The sequence below is a fragment of the Tauraco erythrolophus genome, chromosome 6 (genome assembly GCF_009769465.1).
Source record: "Tauraco erythrolophus isolate bTauEry1 chromosome 6, bTauEry1.pri, whole genome shotgun sequence".
Classification (NCBI taxonomy): Eukaryota; Metazoa; Chordata; class Aves; order Musophagiformes; family Musophagidae; genus Tauraco; species Tauraco erythrolophus.
In genome coordinates, this window is record NC_141470.1 from 18,267,744 (window position 1) to 18,285,712 (window position 17,969).

General features: G+C 39.8%; 1 protein-coding gene across 1 annotated transcript in view; it reads left to right on the plus strand.

Moving 5' to 3' along the window:
* Positions 1-12,078, plus strand: part of NAV2 (neuron navigator 2) — a 240,549-nt gene extending 228,471 nt beyond the window's left edge. The window contains 7 exon segments of the mRNA XM_086614125.1: positions 580-815; positions 2,041-2,195; positions 2,687-2,758; positions 3,242-3,438; positions 3,881-3,999; positions 9,950-10,153; positions 11,953-12,078. Of these exon segments, the coding sequence (XP_086470251.1) occupies positions 580-815; positions 2,041-2,195; positions 2,687-2,758; positions 3,242-3,438; positions 3,881-3,999; positions 9,950-10,153; positions 11,953-12,078 (1,109 nt within the window).
* The last annotated feature ends 5,891 nt before the right edge of the window (positions 12,079-17,969 follow it).

The following is a 17,969-nucleotide window of genomic DNA, read 5'->3' on the forward strand; positions in this document are numbered from 1 at the left end:
TCAGGATGAATGCATACTGTATGTGGCGAAATACTGTGAAATGGACGATTTGCGTGTGAAAAATGTGGCCTGGAATCATTTAGTATGGCAACTTTCATAGATACTGTAGGATGCAGCTGAGTACTTGGAAAACTGGGAGAGGTGAAGGACGACCTGGGCTAAGCTCACAGGTCACTTCTGCACTTGTTTTACCAGCTTTATATGTGCTCCTCTTGACTATGGGGGGTACCAGAGTGGGGAAGGGATTTACCTCTGAAGTGAGAAACAGCTTGGACAGATCTGACCTAAATCTGCTCTTTCTAAGTGGTATTTTAGGGTTTTCTTCTACTATTACTAGGCCCAGATACGTTCACAAAATCACATTTTTCAGTTCTCCAGTTTGACTGTCTGATCATTTCAACTAATCTTGATTTTTTCAAATTCCACTAACAGGATCGCTTTGCAGCATTGCAACTACTTAGTAAAAACAAACAAACAAACAAATAAACAAAAAAACACAAACCCAAATCTTTAAAAAATGCAGGTAATTTGGATAAAAATTGTGTATCCCTCTAAAAGAGGAATCTTTTCCTGTTGCAGGTATCTGCGAGAACAGCTTGGATGGTCTGGTGTTTGAATCACTGATTCCAAAGCCTATACTGCAGCGTTACGTCTCTCTCCTGATGGAACATAGACGGATTATCTTATCTGGCCCCAGTGGCACCGGTAAAACATATCTAGCAAACCGTCTATCCGAGTATATGGTCCTTAGAGAGGGCAGGGAGTTGGCCGATGGCATTATTGCAACCTTCAACGTGGACCATAAATCCAGTAAGGTGAGGAAACAGAAATCATCCTTGCGCAATTAGTGCTATCGCATATCAAAAATGAGAGACTCTTCTTTTATTAATCCATCAAAAGCTGATTTTAAACTTACTTTTCTTTCTAGTGCATTATGTTAATCCTAAAGGCAATTATATTTAAGGTATCCAGAACTGCAAATTTACCTGATTATGGGTCTGAAATATAACAGGCTTCTAGGTGTATGTTTAAACACCGAAAGCTGTCATGATTTTCAAGTGGTTAGGAGCCTGAGAATTGCTGACGCAGTTGAACACCTGCATAAAATTCCCAGCAACTTAAGCAATCCCTCTTGCATGTGGACGTTTTTCCAAAGACCCTCAAATGCATCTCTAGACTGTCAAGAGTTTCTGCAGCTGCAAGTATCAGCAGCTGTAATCTGCGTATGCTGGGTTTGGAGTTGCTGTTGTGCAGACACATTCCTGCACCGGTAAGGCATGTCTCTGCTTTTTTATGTGCGGCTGGTTTTACTGAATATACCTGCAGTGAACATCTAGATTAAAGAAGAAAAAAAAAAAACACAAACACCCTGTATATTTGATGGCCTTAGGCACATTTTCCTCTAAAGAAAAAGGATGGTTGAAATTGTGGTTGCAGGCCACTGGTATAATTTAAGACATGCTGTGGAATAAATGTTTTAAAGCTGCTGAGAGCATTTCAACCACACCCAGTCACCTAGCAGCAGCCCCACAAGCTCATCCTTCTTTCATGGCATTACTGGAGGCATCTGAATTTGGCATCTGCTGGGGGATGCTTTATTCCAGATGAATTTTATTGGCTATATTTTGATAGAAACACAGTTGCAAGAAGATATAACAAACCTAGCTGAGATGCAAAGTTTGGTTTGGTATATAGAGAGTTGAACAAGTTCCTGAAAAGAAAGAAGAATACATTTCAGACCTCTAAGTGTCGATTAGTACAGCACGAATGAAAAAAACACAAACCAAATGACAAAATCTTACCCACCTTTAAGCCCTTATCTTGCACAGGATTTCTGATACAGCCTTTGAATCTTCAGCGTAACCTACGAAAGAGAAAGAAACCTGTATTCGTCAGTTTTCTTGTGGAAAATGTGTGCAGTTGTCAGATGACAGGCTCTCTTGCTTTGGATTTCATGACAAAGCCAGTGACTTACTTAACTGGATTTTCAAAGAATATGAAGAAAACTATCTTTTTTTTTTCTTCATATATGCTTTGCAGGAGCTCCGCCAATACCTGTCCAACCTAGCAGACCAGTGTAACAGTGAAAATAACGCTGTGGATATGCCTCTTGTAATCATTTTGGATAATTTACATCACGTTAGCTCCCTAGGAGAGATCTTTAATGGACTTCTAAACTGCAAGTACCACAAATGGTAAGGAAAAAGTATCAGAACACCTTCCAAATTTCAATACTACAGTCAGAGCACTGCCGTTGCAAAACATGATCGCAAAACCGAACTCTAGATTAATTTGGTAAAGTGAACTGAAATGGCCAGACCATACATATTATGGACAGCACTTCAGAGGGTTTTTTTCCTCATAAAATGGTCAATTCCTCTGAAATCAGTAATAAAAAAGTAGTAGAGGATTTGGGTAATTTGCATTCACTGCATGCAGTAGGTCTTCAATACTAAAACCCCATTTTTAGTGAAAGTTCCTGCTTCGACATTTCTGTTTTGCTTTCATAATTTAATGTTCTCAGAAGTCAGAATCTCACTAGAGAATTTGGGTTTAAGTAACTGCAAAAACCACCTTTCACAAAAGTGAATAACCTGTTTTTAATGTTGAGATCTTACTAAAAAGTTGTTTTTCAAAATTTACAAGTATTATTTGCTTAATTTTTATTTTTTTATTTTTTTAATAGTCCATATATTATTGGCACAATGAACCAAGCCACCTCCTCAACACCTAATCTTCAACTTCACCATAATTTCAGGTACTGTTTATTCATGTTCCTTATTTATGTTTGTGGGCTGGCAAAGGAGTAATGACTACTGAGTCATCTGAATTGTTCTCATCAGCTGAAATAGCACACCGAGAGAGAAATACCATTCCTTACTAGTTGCTGCCCTAACATGTGCACCTTTGTTATGATGCTGTTATTAAAGTAACTGCAGTTCATAAAACTTTTCCTTTTCAGGGGATTGTTAAGGTATTTGTTCCTCTGACAAACTTTTAAAAGGATAATAGGTGAAGCAGACACTGAATGAGAAAGAAGCTGAAGTGATGCACAATACAAATTGCTGCATCTAGTGAACTCATCATTCCAAAATAATTTTTGCTAAGCAACATATGTGACTGGGATAACCTATTTTGATAATGATAATCATCTAGAAACAATAAAAGATATTTAGCCCGGAATAGGTATGTTCAGTAGCATGAAAGAGAAATAAGGGACGTTTCTGCTGTTCTGCCGTAGATGGGTGCTATGTGCTAACCACACTGAGCCAGTCAAAGGCTTTCTTGGCCGTTTCTTGAGAAGAAAACTAATTGAAACGGAGATCAGCGGCAGGATGAGAAATGCAGAGCTGGTTAAAATTATTGATTGGATTCCCAAGGTCTGGCAACATCTGAACAAATTCTTAGAGGCTCACAGCTCCTCTGATGTTACTATTGGTAAGTGCTCTGCTCATATGCCCAGGCATATGTAAATACATGGTTTTTATTTCCTTGTATATCAGATGCATCCTTGTACATTTCCTTGTGCTATATCAGGTAAAAAAGGTTTCTTTAAAACCCTACTTTTAGATGGCAAACTGTACAAGAAGTTTCTAAACCTTTTTTTCCTTTTTGCAAGAAAAAAGGACTTCTTTCTAAGTCCTAGATACAAACTGTGTTATGAAATGTAGTTACTTGTTTTCACTGTGAAGGCTGTAGTTTTTCAAGTTGAATTAGAGGATTTTTGAGCTCTCAGGAAGAGCAATTCACCAGCTAGCTACTTAAGTTCTCTCATCCTTGGCTTCTCTCTCTCCAGAGAAGTGGAAGTCATTGTTTGATCCTATTTTTGATGCATATCATGACCATGACTTGAGTGTAATATCTGAATTTCCCTCTCCAGGTCCACGGCTCTTCCTCTCCTGTCCGATAGATGTAGATGGTTCTAGAGTTTGGTTTACCGACTTGTGGAACTACTCCATCATCCCGTATCTTCTGGAGGCAGTTAGAGAAGGACTACAGGTGAGCAGGCAAAAGCGAAAAATCGTAGGTCTTGAATGGTATCTATTCAAAAAGCAACACAGCATCAGACAAAACTTGAGTAACAGCAACATTTTGTGTAGATGTAACTTTACACACTGAATACTTGCGTGTCTCTGAAAACGTGACCTAAGTTGTCAGTAATTTCAGGCAGAATTATTCTCTTCAAACAATTTTGAAATATGGAGTAGAAGCACTAAAAGTCCAGATTAGATTTTTTTGAAAAGTATGGAGATGCCAAACTACTGACATTTTCAGTGGAGGGAGTTAGACACCCAAATATCTTTCAATAATCTGTTCCAGAAACACACCTTAAAATTGTACTGTGCATCTGAAAAACATGTTTGTGGTCATTAACTTAGTTATGCAGGATGTTCCTTTGTAAATCGAATCTTTCAACAAAGGAGGAGCAAAGCTGTGTATGGAGAGAAACATATTAATGAGTGACAGGATCAGTATCAGTGACATTTTGATTACTTCTCAGTCTACAGGATGAATTTTTTAGTAGATTCCCTCATAATTCTTTCAGAGGCCATAGTGAAATCATTCATCATTGGTTGCCTGTATGTGATAACTGATTCATACTCTAGCAATTCATACTCTAGCAATAGTTTTAAGCATTACCACACAGTTCTTAGCCATCTCTCTGACAATAAAGCATCTTGGAATCAAGAGGAGGATTCAACAGAGGATTGCTATGGTCTTGCCATGCAACTGTGGAAAAAATGACCTTTTTTTATTCTGTGGTCCTCTGTTCACAGAATAAGCATGTGTCCTGGGTTTAGCTGGGACAGAGTTAGCTCTTCTTTTTAGCAGCTAGAAGAGCTCCGTGTTTTGGTTTTACTCAGAGGCTCGCTCTGAGAAGAATGCTGATAGCAAGCTGATGTTTGTGGTTGGACGTGAGACTCCAAGGACTTTTCAGTGTGCCGTGTTCTGGCCGGAGTGCAGAAGCATGGCGGGATAAGGGGGGAGCATAGCTGGGACAAGGGGGACACGATTCCCCTTGTGATTTGTGGTGGAACTTAAGATTGAGGGCCGAACTGGCCAATTAGTATTCCATATCCTGCAGCGTCATGCCCAGTATAAAAGTGAGGGTCAGACAGACAGAAGGACTTTTGTGCTTTGGCTCTTTCGCTGCTTTTCCTCTTTTGCGCTTGCTCCACTTTTGCTCTATTGCCTTTTTTTTTCTTTCTCTCTCTCCCAGTACTCCCACTCTCAGAGTACTCTCTCTCTCTCTGCCCCTTTCTATTTCGGGGCCTCGCGTTCATCCGGGATTGCAGCTTCGCATACGAGGGGGTGGTGAGCATCTACACTGTGTATTAAATCATCTGTATTAAATTGTTCTTATCTCTACCCACGGGTTTCCCGTTTCTCCTTTAATTCTCTCCCTCATTCCTGAGGGTGGGGGAGGGTGAGTGAGCGGCCGTGTGGGGTTCAGTTGCCGGAGCAGCCTAACCCACGACAGCATGGCAGCACAACGTTTGAAAGACAGTTTGGGGGATCGTGTGATCAAATGACAGTAAACTCTGAGTATTGCATGCATTAAAACACAAGATCACACACAGAGAAATAATAAGGTGAATCACTGAGAGTCTAGAAGACTTAAAAAAGGCTAAAGGTAGATGGAGAATAGAAATTTACAGCAATGCATTGGGAGCTTGTGTTTTAGTCAAATGCTGTTTTAAGAGCATAAGCTGTAATTACATCTGACAGAGATAGGAAGAGAATAGTACTTCCGTATGTAAAAAGACTTATTAGAAAGATAAAGTGGAAACAGTTCAGAAAAGAGCAGTGGGTATCATTAAGATACAGGAAGCATTATTCAATTAGAGAGGTGAGAAGCTCAAACTATTCAGTTTATTCCAGAGGAAGCTAAAATATTACTCAGCCTATGGGAGCCTTCTGCTTGCACGTAAAATTCTAGTGGATGTTTGACAAGTTTGGACTAAAAAAATTCAAACCATAAGCAAGACACATCTTGTTATTAGTCAGAATAATTAACAGTTACAAAATTTTACTTGTAGAAGTAATAGGTTCTCCATCGCATATGTCTCTGTGTCTGAAGTCTTTCTGAAACATGAACTAACTCCAAGGATGAGCTCCATGGAGAACCAGTTGTGTTGCAGAATGGTTCCTACATTTTTGTGAAAAACAATTTTCTGCATTTAGCTACTGCTTAGGGCTCACTATTGCAGTATGCGTCAGGATGCCTTGCCATTAAGATATGTAAAAAAAGTGTGAAAGATTTCTTTTGGAAAATACTAGGATTTTGTTTTGGTCTGCTTGTGTGTTGTGTTTCTTTTCTGTGCAATACCCTTTCTGTAGTAGAAATTCAGCTCTCGTCTGCATGGGAGTGAGTACTCTGCAGAGAATGGAGAAATCATGAAGATGCACCAGTCTGAGTACTTGAACACGTACTAAAAAAAAGAATGAAAGTGAGGTTTTTACATTGTCCAGTTAAAAACTACTTTGGGTTTAATTTGCTATCTATACAGCAGAGATTTATAGATATTAATAGACAGAGAAGACAAGCCTGTCATAGAAAACAGCTTTTACTAGTAGCTCCTTGCAATTCCATGAAATACATGAATACTTCAACGAGTTTGGTCAGAACTTTTGCCAACTGTGTTTGCCATTTGAGATTTGTCAGTGCCTGGAGACCCCATTTTCTTTGAGACAATTGTGTTAAGCTCTTAGGTGTGAGGAACATGGTAAGTCCTAAACTACCACACACAGAGGAACTTTGCTAGAAATAGAATAGGAGAACCATTTGACATAAAATTTCCTAAAAAGGAAGGTAATGGGAGCCCATAATCTTTTTGACCTAAACCAAGTGACAGGAGAACATGTGACTTTGTTTCCTCCTGGAAAGGAGAAGACTGGTGCTCAGTGATGCTTGGGCTCCTTGCACTGTTTTGAAGCTCTGAACAATTGAAAAATTAGTAACAGAAATGAAGAGAAAGAACAAAAATTAATAAAGTCATCTTTTTGCTTGCTTGTTTTGCCCGATATCCGCATCTTTCCTTAGATTATTGGAATGGCTTGTGTTCCAAGTGTAAGGATTTCAGTTTCTCACTTTGTGCTGTAGATTCTGTATCTACTTCAGTCCCATTTCCCCAAATTCCGCTAATTCATTTCCATTTAAATAATTTCTCAGTTTACTCCAGAATTCCTCTTTTGTTGAGTATGTGGATAAGAATAAGACTTCAGTACTTGAAGAGTAGCCAGAGTCATGCTAATTAACGTGCTAACACTAGAAATGTGTGTTTAATTTTGGGATGTTTTCTGTCCCCACACCCACAAAGGCCTCTCTGAGAACACATCTTCTCTGATGAAGTTGCCTGCCAGGAAGGAAGGGTGGACTGCTGATTTCACTCTAGTCTCTGTGGATCTAAATGGAACTATTTTTATATATCTGTTTCTCATTTAGAGAACTATTTTGGGTCAAAGACAAGTGAGCCAAATGGATCCTTACAATAATTACTCCCATTGGAGCTGAGTTTTTTTTGTTCTTCAGAACAGGGATATGAAAATTAGAGGGTTATATAAAACCCCAGTTCTTCCTGCTTGGTGTATCAATACGGAATGCAGCACCAGCAAAAAGATGACCCAAAATCCCTGCGGCTTCCTGCCAGTGTCACTCGGTGCTCCAGTCATTTCTCTGTGGTGCTTCATGAAGCAACCTGCTAGATTCTTGTCCCCTCGGTTGCTCTCTAGAAAACGTGCATGTGAAAGGGATGAACAGACCTGGTTGCTGTGGAAGGGAATAGTGAGTTAGTCATTCAATCTCTCATCTGCTGAAGATATGTGATGATTTCATATATTGAAATGGGAATTTTACTTATTAGCTAATGGTCACAAATGAGCTAGGATCCACCCGGACCTTCTAGGTAGCAAGGACATGTGAAAAATATAAAATCCTCTCCACTTAGTAACTGATGCGGGTTACCACAGCTGGAAGACGTTAGGCTGGGAAAATAATACAGTACAGATGGAGGATGAAGAGTGTTTGGGTTGAGGAAGAAGCTGTGTCTAAGATCACCTGGTACCATCTGCTGAGCACCTCTCCTCTAGGCTGAGACTCGCTCAGTTCTGTGTCAGAATAAAGCAGACATTGAGCAATTTAATACTTCATCATTCGTGCATGACATTCGGCTGCTATCTATGACAAAGCTTGCATTCACATTATCATCTTCTATCTAGCAGCCTTCCAGTACCTAAAGGGGCCTACAAGAAAGCTGGAGAGGGACTTTTGACAAGGGCATGAAGTGATAGGACAAGGGGAAATGGCTTTAAACTGAAAGAGGGGAGATTTAGATTAGATATAAGGAGTAAATTCTTCACTCTGAGGGTGGTGAGGCACAGGAACAGGATGCCCAGAGAAGTTGTGGTTGCCCCATCCCTGGAAATGTTCAAGGCCAGGTTGGATGGGGCTTTGAGCAACCTGATCTAGTGGAGGGTGTCCCTGCCCATGGCAGGGGGGTTGGAACTAGGGGATCTTTAAGGTCCCTTCCAACTCAAACCATTCTATGATTCCATCATCTACATTTCACCTGATTTAAGTTTCTTGTAACCATTACAGAGAAGCTGTAGTAGAATAAAGAACTTCATTTGATATGTGTAAATCGACACAGCTGAATTTTCAAAGAAAAGGTTAGGCTGTGAACTACATGACATCGTTTAGAATGAAAGCCGTTGTTATTCTGTAATATTGCCTAGGGATCTCTGTCAGAGTGCCATTCTGACAGCGCTCGCCTGATGGGTACATGCAGAAACACTCTGCTGCCATTCAGGAAGATCAGATTTGGATTCATCAACCGTGCATTGAGATGAAGTCAAGTCTTCTGCATTCTGTTCAGATGCAGCGTTTTGGGGACCTGATTGCACTGGAAGCAGTAGTTTGCTTCTGTGGTGCAAGAATGTTCCAGTGGCTTCTGGCAAAGTGAAGAACAGCACTTAAAAGCTCAAAGATTTGCCCTAACCGTTGCTGTTTGGCAATGGGGAGGGTAATAGGATAGGTGCATGCAAAAAATAAAACCAGAAACAAAAAAGAAAAAAATGATGAGTAAAGTGAGATAGTCCTAGATCCATCAGAGAGCTGCTGAATTTCATTGTTAGGCCACTGCTTTCCCCCTGAGTGTTGTGCAGGAGAGTTTTCTGAATTCAGGTGACAAAATGCCCGTGACGAACTCCAGTTGCTGAAGGATGATTGGGCTGAAATTTATAAAGCAGAATTAAACATTTTTAAGTCACTTGAAGTTTTATTTATGCTTTTGAAAGTTGTGCGGCATTAAAAGAATGTATTATTGAATTAAGGAAAACTTAACCAAACATAACAGGAATGCGTTGGGATTCAGTTACACTATCTGTTCCAAACAGGAAAAATTTTTGAAATAGTGCTTACTTACTTGAAATAGGAACATGAACACAGCCAAATCCTGCTGGTGCTTTTTCTTGGTTGAATACAAAGAAATTCCCCTGACTTGGAAACCTTTTGCTGTGACGTCCATCATTATTGGCTGATGACAAGTCTCACGTTTCCTCCTACGTATTTCACTGGTGGCGATTTCCCGACCACAGCAAACAGAGATAAGGCAGCTGCTGGTGCGATCCCGATGCCAACATCGATGGCCTCTTTTGTGAATTGAGTTGAAGTTAACTTTATTAAGTGAGGTTATTTTCAGGTCTCCCTTTCTTCAACTGGTGCCAAGAGAAGGGCATCGCAGTCTCCAAGGAGGTGGTCAGCCTCTTCCAAATCAGTTGCCATTAAAAATAGCTAAAACTTTGCCATTACGGTAAGGAAAATCTCCCTTGTTTGTGTTCAGCCCTTCTTACAAGTGTTTTCTGCAATCTAAGACTCATGGTTTTGGTTAGGTACTGAAGGAAACGGTAGACTAATAGGAATGTTTTATGTGTTTTTATGCTTTTCCAGTTGTACGGGAGGAGAGCGCCCTGGGAGGATCCTGCCAAATGGGTAATGGACACCTACCCCTGGGCGGCTACCCCACAGCACCATGAGTGGCCTCCTCTGCTGCAGCTGCGGCCCGAGGACGTGGGCTTTGATGGCTACTCAATGTCACGGGAAGGCTCAACCAGCAAACAAGTTCCAGTGAGCGATGCTGAAGGAGATCCTTTGGTAAGCTCCCATTTTTGAAACAGTGGAACCGCTTTGTTTTCCTTGTTTCTAGGGATTAGAAACAGGAGTAACAAAGTAAAGGACAGTTGAAGAGTATTTAAAAGTTTTAGAATGAGGAGGCAATGTTTCTGGGGAAGTCATCACGTCAGCTCGAGGAATGCATTTGCATGGAAAGCCTGTACAGTTTTTCAAGAAACAGTCGCAGAAGCTTTCCAGATTCATTTGTTGAGGGTATTTTGAGGATTCATTTATTGAGGAGTGACTGGCTATATGTGTAATAAATTAATTTCTACACTGTGGAATTAAATACATGATCTCATTAAACATACTTGGATAACACGGTGGAGTTTTATGACCCAGGTCATTTAGCCTGTTTTGCCACAATCACAAAATAGGCTTGTTGATTTACTTCATGTGGTTTTTAGAGCTGTATTCTTGACACCAAATGAAAATTGAGATTTTTCAAAGAGGATGTGAACTAATAGTCTCCGTGACTGCTGTCTAACCGTTCCATGATTCTACAATTCTAATTTATAAATTGGAAATACCACACAAGCATGTAGGGAAATATTAACATATGTTTGTATAGAATTTATAAATTGAGCTTAACCGTTACTCTAAATACACATTTTCTTCCAATGGGAAACAGTTGTTGAAGGTGCTGTGCAAACTGAATCCCCTGAAGCTGTTCTGTTGAACTGTACGTTTTTCTGGACAGTTGGAAGTATAGAATATGTGTTATGGTTTTTACTAGCTCATATATACATCTACTATCTTTCCAGTACCTAAAGGGGGCCTACAGGAAAGCTGGAGAGGGACTTTTTACAAGGGTGTGTAGTGATAGGACAAGGGGCAACGGATTTAAACTGAAAGAGGGCAGATTTAGGTTAGATATAAGAAAGAAATTCTTTACATTGAGGGTGGTGAGGTACTGGAATGGGTTGCCCAGAGAAGTTGTGGATGCCCCATCCCTGGAAGTGTTCAAGGCCACATTGGATGAGGTTTTGGGCAACCTGGTGTAGTGGTGGGTGTCCCTGCCCATGGCAGGGGGGTTCGAACTAGATGATCTTTAAGGTCCCTTCCAACCATTCTATGATTCTATGATAAATATCCAGCTAGATATTAGGACATTTGGATTTGTCTCTTTTGACTGACCTGTCTGTATCTCTGTGAGTCAGAGTAAGAGAAGGGTAGGATGCTTGCAGAATCCTGTCGAGTATGGCGGTGGGCTAATCCCTTTGATCTTCTCATTTTCACCTTTACTGGAAAAGCATACTTTTCATGACTAACTTGCACGCTGCTATAACACGTTCTACAGTTAATATCTCTTTTCAGAGACTCATTATCATAGAATCATAGAATGGTTAGGGTTGGAAGGGACCTCAAAGATCATCTAGTTCCAACCCCCCTGCCATGAGCAGGCACACCTTCCCCCTAGATCGAGTTGCTCAAAGCCTACCATCCAGCCTGGCCTGGAACACTTCCAGGGATGGGGCATTCACAACTTCTCTGGGCAACCTGTTCCAGTGCCTCACCACCCTCACAGGGAAAAATTTCTTCCTAATATCTACTCTATAACATACTCTCTTTCAGTTTAAATCCATTACCCCTTGTCCTGTCACTACACACCCTTGCAAAAAGTCCCTCTCCAGGGACTATGGGGTAATAATATTAATTGCCTCGATTGTCTCTTCCTTTGTTACTCACTGGCAAAGTGAATGCCACTGTAGCTTTCGTATGGAATTGATATTCTTTTTACCTGAGAATATAAATAATCGTGAACTCCTGTGCCTTTGCAGATGAACATGCTAATGAGACTGCAAGAAGCAGCCAACTACTCAAGTCCCCAGAGTTACGACAGTGACTCTAACAGCAACAGCCATCACGATGACATCCTCGACTCATCTCTGGAGTCGACGTTGTGATCTTCCTCAGATAGAAATAGATTATTTCCATTATTGCTCTCCCACTTGGCAAGAACCCTGATCACAGACTCATGAAAAGAACACGGTCCTGGGCTGGGATCTCAGTATTAGAGCTGCAAGAACAACAAGACACTTGGAGTCAGTCTTGAACCTGGGTGCAGGCAACCCAAGCAACCTTTGTATTGTTTTTCTTTTGACGATGATGAGAACTGCACTATTCCTTTGTTTTCTTCTGTTTAGTTGCTGTAAGCTCTCATGCCTAAGATACTGAAGATATTAAAAATAATCATTATTAAAAGTTGAAGGGTTTGGGGAGGAACTTCACAGCTATGAAGCAAGCAGCTTTGTGCCATGTACTGTCCGGAACAAGAGGGGAGAGGAAATTTTTTGCCTATGCTGCTTCTGACCAAACACATTTAGGTGAGGGCTGGACTTTTACCAATCAGCTTTGCAGATTAAACTCAGCTTCTTATAGTTCTGGTGCTATAACAATATCGCTTGCCTTGGTAATAATACTCAATTAAAGGCAAAGCTGCAAAACAGGGAAGTTTGAATAAATATTTAAAAAGAGAAAAGGAAAAAAAAATAGAAAAGAAAAAGCGCTGCTCTCCTTGCCAGTCTGAGACCTTGGCTTTCTTTCATTGTGTGTTTATAAAGAGATATATATAAATAGGAATATATAAAAATATATATACAGTCTGAACAAATCAGGTTTTTTCAAACACTGTGTAACAATCAATCCTACTACAAGTAAACGATCAGGTAACCTTTTGCTAGTCAGGGCCTGATCCTCTTCCCACTTACATCCATGTAACCAACTTGCTTGACTTCAGTGGCGTTACGCCCCAGTTATTTATGGGGAGGAGAGTTGAGTTTCCCTCCTCCGCAGAAGTCAGCAAAAGGGCCATGGCCCGTCCAGTCCTACAGCTCCAGAGGACCTTGGGCAGCATGCAGGCGTTGTCAGCCCTGTACGCGGCGGTGAGCTACACCCCCTGAGAAGGGCTTCGTCACACTTTCAGTTTTTAATTCTTGCCGTGAAACGTTACAGCCGTTTTCTAAAAACTTGGGGTTTTGTTCAGAGGTGGGTTGGTTTTTTTTTTTCAATCAGCACAACCATAAAAGGGTTAATGAAAATTCAGCTCTGTGACAGTTTCAGTGCTACTCTGGTGACAACATTTACTTCCATGACTTTTCTTTTTTAATTGAAAAAAAAAAAAAGATAAAAATAAAAAAATAGTATTTTAGCAGTATTCAGGTCTGGGAAAAAAAAGGAGGGAAGGTACTACGTCTTTTAAGTTTAGTCGGGCCATGCTTTTGAGTTTTGGCAGAACTGTGAACCTGGTGTTATTTCTCCTCCTCTCTGAACGCACACACTTCACACTATCAGTGTTAAGGCTTGTACTTGTGTTGGGGAACAAGAACACCTCCCAAAGAATTGCACTTTTCCTTTTTACGGAAGCAAACGCTTACACCACCGTCACCACAACGTCAGCTGTACCTCAGCAAAAACGTCGCTCCTCAATATTGAGTTGTACTGGCCTTTCCAGCTCTCTTTTGGTGCTGAATTTTAAAGCGATGCCTTATTTTGTACGAATTGTGTTGGATTCAATTAGTGCTGTATATTATGGGATTTTATTTAAAGAAACAGGGCTATAGTCATCTCTTGGAATATCATAAGTTGCTGTGAATATTGTTTGTATGAGATGCTAGAATTTGTTTAAATGTGACAAAAAAAGGAGGGAAATGAGATAACTTTTCAGGTTCATATCAATCCGCAGCTAATAAATCACTGAAGAGCTGTTTTATCCATGTGAGAGAAAAGGAAGAAAAAAAAAAAAGCTTTTCAACTATAATAAATGCTGTCGTTAATAAATTACAGGAATATGCTGTTTTTTCAATGTACAGAAAGAAAACTTATTACAAACACTTTTTTAAGAGCTTGTGGGTTTAAAGTAATGTAACAGACAAGTTCCTGCTTCTGTGACTCAGCTCGAGAGGATCGTTTTATTATACCTCATGACTTTCTGTAACATAACTGTACTTTGTCTTACTGAGCTGGTCTTGAATCTGCTCCTGTTACAACTTTTAAGTGCTGATGACTTTTTTTAAAAAAAAAAATAATACTGTAAAAGAAAAATTTAAATATTTTAATGATGGGGGAGAAGAGCTTGGTGTTGTTACTGTTTTAACCTTACGAACTCTATTTCATTATTTCACTGAATGAAATACCAAGGGTTACTCAGCCAATGTTCCTAATCCAGTTCTTGGTACTGTAAAAATGGGATAAATCTGTATGGAATCAAATACATAGCATGCTGATGATGAGTTTGAGAGAGATTAATTTTTCCAGTAGTCTTGACAATTCTGCTTCCCAGCACTGAGTTTACCTGCTACTACTGTGAATTTCGATACCTAATCCCACAACTGAATCCATGCAGATCGAGCATGTGCCTGTAAAAGAAAAAATCCAGTTGCAGGGCTAGGGCTTTAAATGGACTTAATATCCTATAAAATGTCTCAGTTGACCTTTAACTGAGTGCTGTAAAACATGTTTAAATTGGTGTTTTATTTGCAGGGAACGGGGTTTGGGTTGGGGTTTTTTTTTGTCATTGTTTAATCCTGTGCTTAAGCTCAGGAAGGAATTTCTGTTATCTCTTATTTTTTATTCATATTAGCTTGGACTACAGTGAGAGAAGCAATTTTGAGTAGGCTAGTCATTCTAAGCATCACAATATTCAGTGTCTTTTCTGAAACTTCGGGAAGCAGGGTTACCTGTTGTGCACACGTCTTAGTTCTTCTCAAGACTTTTCATAGATTAAGTCTTTCTTTAAGTGACTTTGTTCTCCTTTAAGGCTTTTTCAAAACACTTCCTTTTTTTTTTTTTGTTTTTGCCGTTTTTTTCCTTACAAAGTTGGCTTGTTTGAAAATAAAAATTTTAGAAAATCGACGAGAAAGAAATGCAAGATTCTATGCAACATTCACGTTGAGTTATAAATTGAAAGTATAAACCATTTTCTTTCCTTCAGAACTGCCAAGAACGATACAGGCCATAAATGAGATGTAGTTTATCGGGGGGGGGGGGGGGGGTGAGGGGGGGGGTGTCAGTTAGCCTTTTTGTACATTTTGGAAGAAGCAAACTGATATTTCATTGTTGATGCTTAACTTCGATATTATGTGTATGAAATCTTGTCAAAATGTGGCAATTTTATTTCGAGAAAAAAATACAAAAAAACAAAGAAAAAAATCTTTCTTTGTCGCTATTAAATGGAAGGTTGCTGTTTTGATCTAGTCGTTTCCAGTGGAACAGTTTATGAAATACGTTCTATAAGATGTACATTTTTCATTGTAACATAGAAATGTAAATATTTGATTAAAAGTGCTGCATTTTGATGAATTTTTTCTAGCCATTTTTAAAGAGAAAAACTAGGAATTGAGTATTTTGTGTACGTTTATGATGTTTTCCATTTGCTCCTCTCCCTATTTAATTTTCAGTTCTCATTTAGGATTGGAATTTGTGAATGGTCTGTTTGAGATCATGCCTCCCCTTTCTCGCCCTCCCCATTTTTCCCCCTTTCCCGCTCCCTGTGTCATGGAGAATAAAGCTGATGATTGTACCAGTCTTAAATTATTCATGATTCAATAAAATTGATGCTTATTTATTCATATTCATGGCTTCCCAGAACTTTTTTGTCCCTTCTTCATGAACATTTTCTATTTTTTTATTTGAAGATGGCAGAGTTCACTTCTTGTTTTTATTGGCTTCTTAAAAGTACTCTTGAGAAGGTGCCAACAGCCCTTACCCACATTGAGGAAGAAATTCAGCAGAGGGACTACACCAATACGATTCTCTCCCATAGCTCATGTTGGCACACGGTATCCATCAAGATCTGCTCAAGACAAGACTGGTCTATCCATTTAGAGCGTCTCTGCATAAAGCTCAAAGTCAGTCTGGACATATCCTGATACGAGCTTCTTTTTCAATAGAAGTCTCCGTTGGTCCCGAGGGCTGCAGGTGGCAGTGTATGTTAGGCATATTCTGAACACGCTTTGCAGAATGAACTTGACAGAATGATAGAATGGTTTGGGTTGGAAGGGACCTTTAAAGGTCATTTAGTCCAACCTGTCTGCAATGACCAGGGACATCTTCAACTAGATCAGGTTGCTCAGAGCCCCATCCAACCTGACCTTGAATGTTTCCAGGGATGGGGAACTTCGAGGAGTACTTGGTGAGCCTTGGCAGATCAGACTGGTCGCTTATAATAAAACAATGACATTTTTTTTCATTTGCAGAAAAAAATAGAATTTTTCTGGCAACTTTGCAAAGGCAGAGTATTGTTGACACTGCTTTGATCTCCAAAGTGAGCTCTAGATTGTGTGTGCAGCCCAGTGTAATTACGAGGTCTTCTACAGGTCTTCACTTGCTCTGGTAGGTGTTGCAAACTATTTTCATTCTTATCTCCAGGGAACTGATTTAAAGAAAGGAGACTTGAGGGCATTAAGCAATTTAGTTCATAGAATCATAGAATGGTTTGGTTTCGAAGGGACCTTTAAAGGTCATCTAGTCCAGCCCCACCCTGCAATAAGCAGGGACATCTTCAACTAGATCTGGTTGCTCACAGTCCTGTCCAACCTGATCTTGAATGTTTCGAGGGATGGAGTGTCTCCAACCTTTCTGCACAACCTACATATTCCACACATTATTATAATTTCCTCTTCCCCCATTTGATAGAAACACTATGATGATACAGTAATGAATTTATGTTGGTCAGTAAGAATATGTAGGGATCTACTCTTCTTTCTTTCACATAAATGCTCTAACTCGGGGAAAAAAGTAATGAAGTACTCTCTTCAGAAAGGATAGATCCAAAACCCTCTGCACTTAAAGTATGAGGAATAATTCTCAACAGTAGTAATTTTTTTCCTGGAAATTACTTCCTATTCATATTTCTACTTTTTTGACAGTTCCTTGTAGTTATCTTGTCTTCCACTCACTGATTTGAACTATTACTGTTGGTAGGACAGATTCACCTATATGAAAGAAGTTTTGAAAGAGGAGAAATTCTGCTGAAAATTGATTATCTGCATTCAAGTTAGCTTAATCTAAAAATGTTCTTCACTTTTCTTTTAGTGATGCAGCAGTGCAAACTCTAACTCAGAGCTGATCTTCCCTAACATGGGCTTCAAGAGGCAGAATAGTTTTGGACATGCTCAAGCAGATTTTTCTGTGTTCTGTAAACTTTCTTTGATTCACAGAATTGCATGGTTTAGAATTGGCTCTGGAAAATGCTCCAGCCCTGATCTTGGACAATGTTTGAATCGATACTGTACTGACACCAAAACGCTTAATATTTCTCAGGAACTCTTCTTCCTTTTCTTTCCTTTTCTGGCTGCCTTGTCCCTCCCCTGTTCTTCTCTGCTCTATGCACACCATCTTGTACGCTCTTTACATTTTTTTTTCTTCACCTCATCTTCTCTTTAACCTTTTTTGCCTTTCTTTTCTGTTTCCAATATCCTATTCTATTCTGAATTTATATCTTTCCTGGATCCACCTGGTCATTTCTCAGTGCCATAGGATCAGTGCTGACTTCCTTACAGACTCAGCTTGGGGAAAAATCAATTTAATTGATTAACAGTTACTTGAGAGGATAACAAGAAACAAATCCAGATCTTAAAAACAACACCTCCCCCCTACCCTTTCCTTCTTCACGGCTCTACCTCCTCCTCCCCAGCGGCACAGGGAATGGGGGGTTGCAGGTCAGTTCGTCACACATTGTTTCTGCTGCTCCTTTCTTAAAGGATGAGGACTCCTTACACTCCCCTCCTCACGGGACAGTCAACAGACTTCTCCAACATGAGTCCTTCCCGCAAGATGCAATCCTGACCCATCAGAT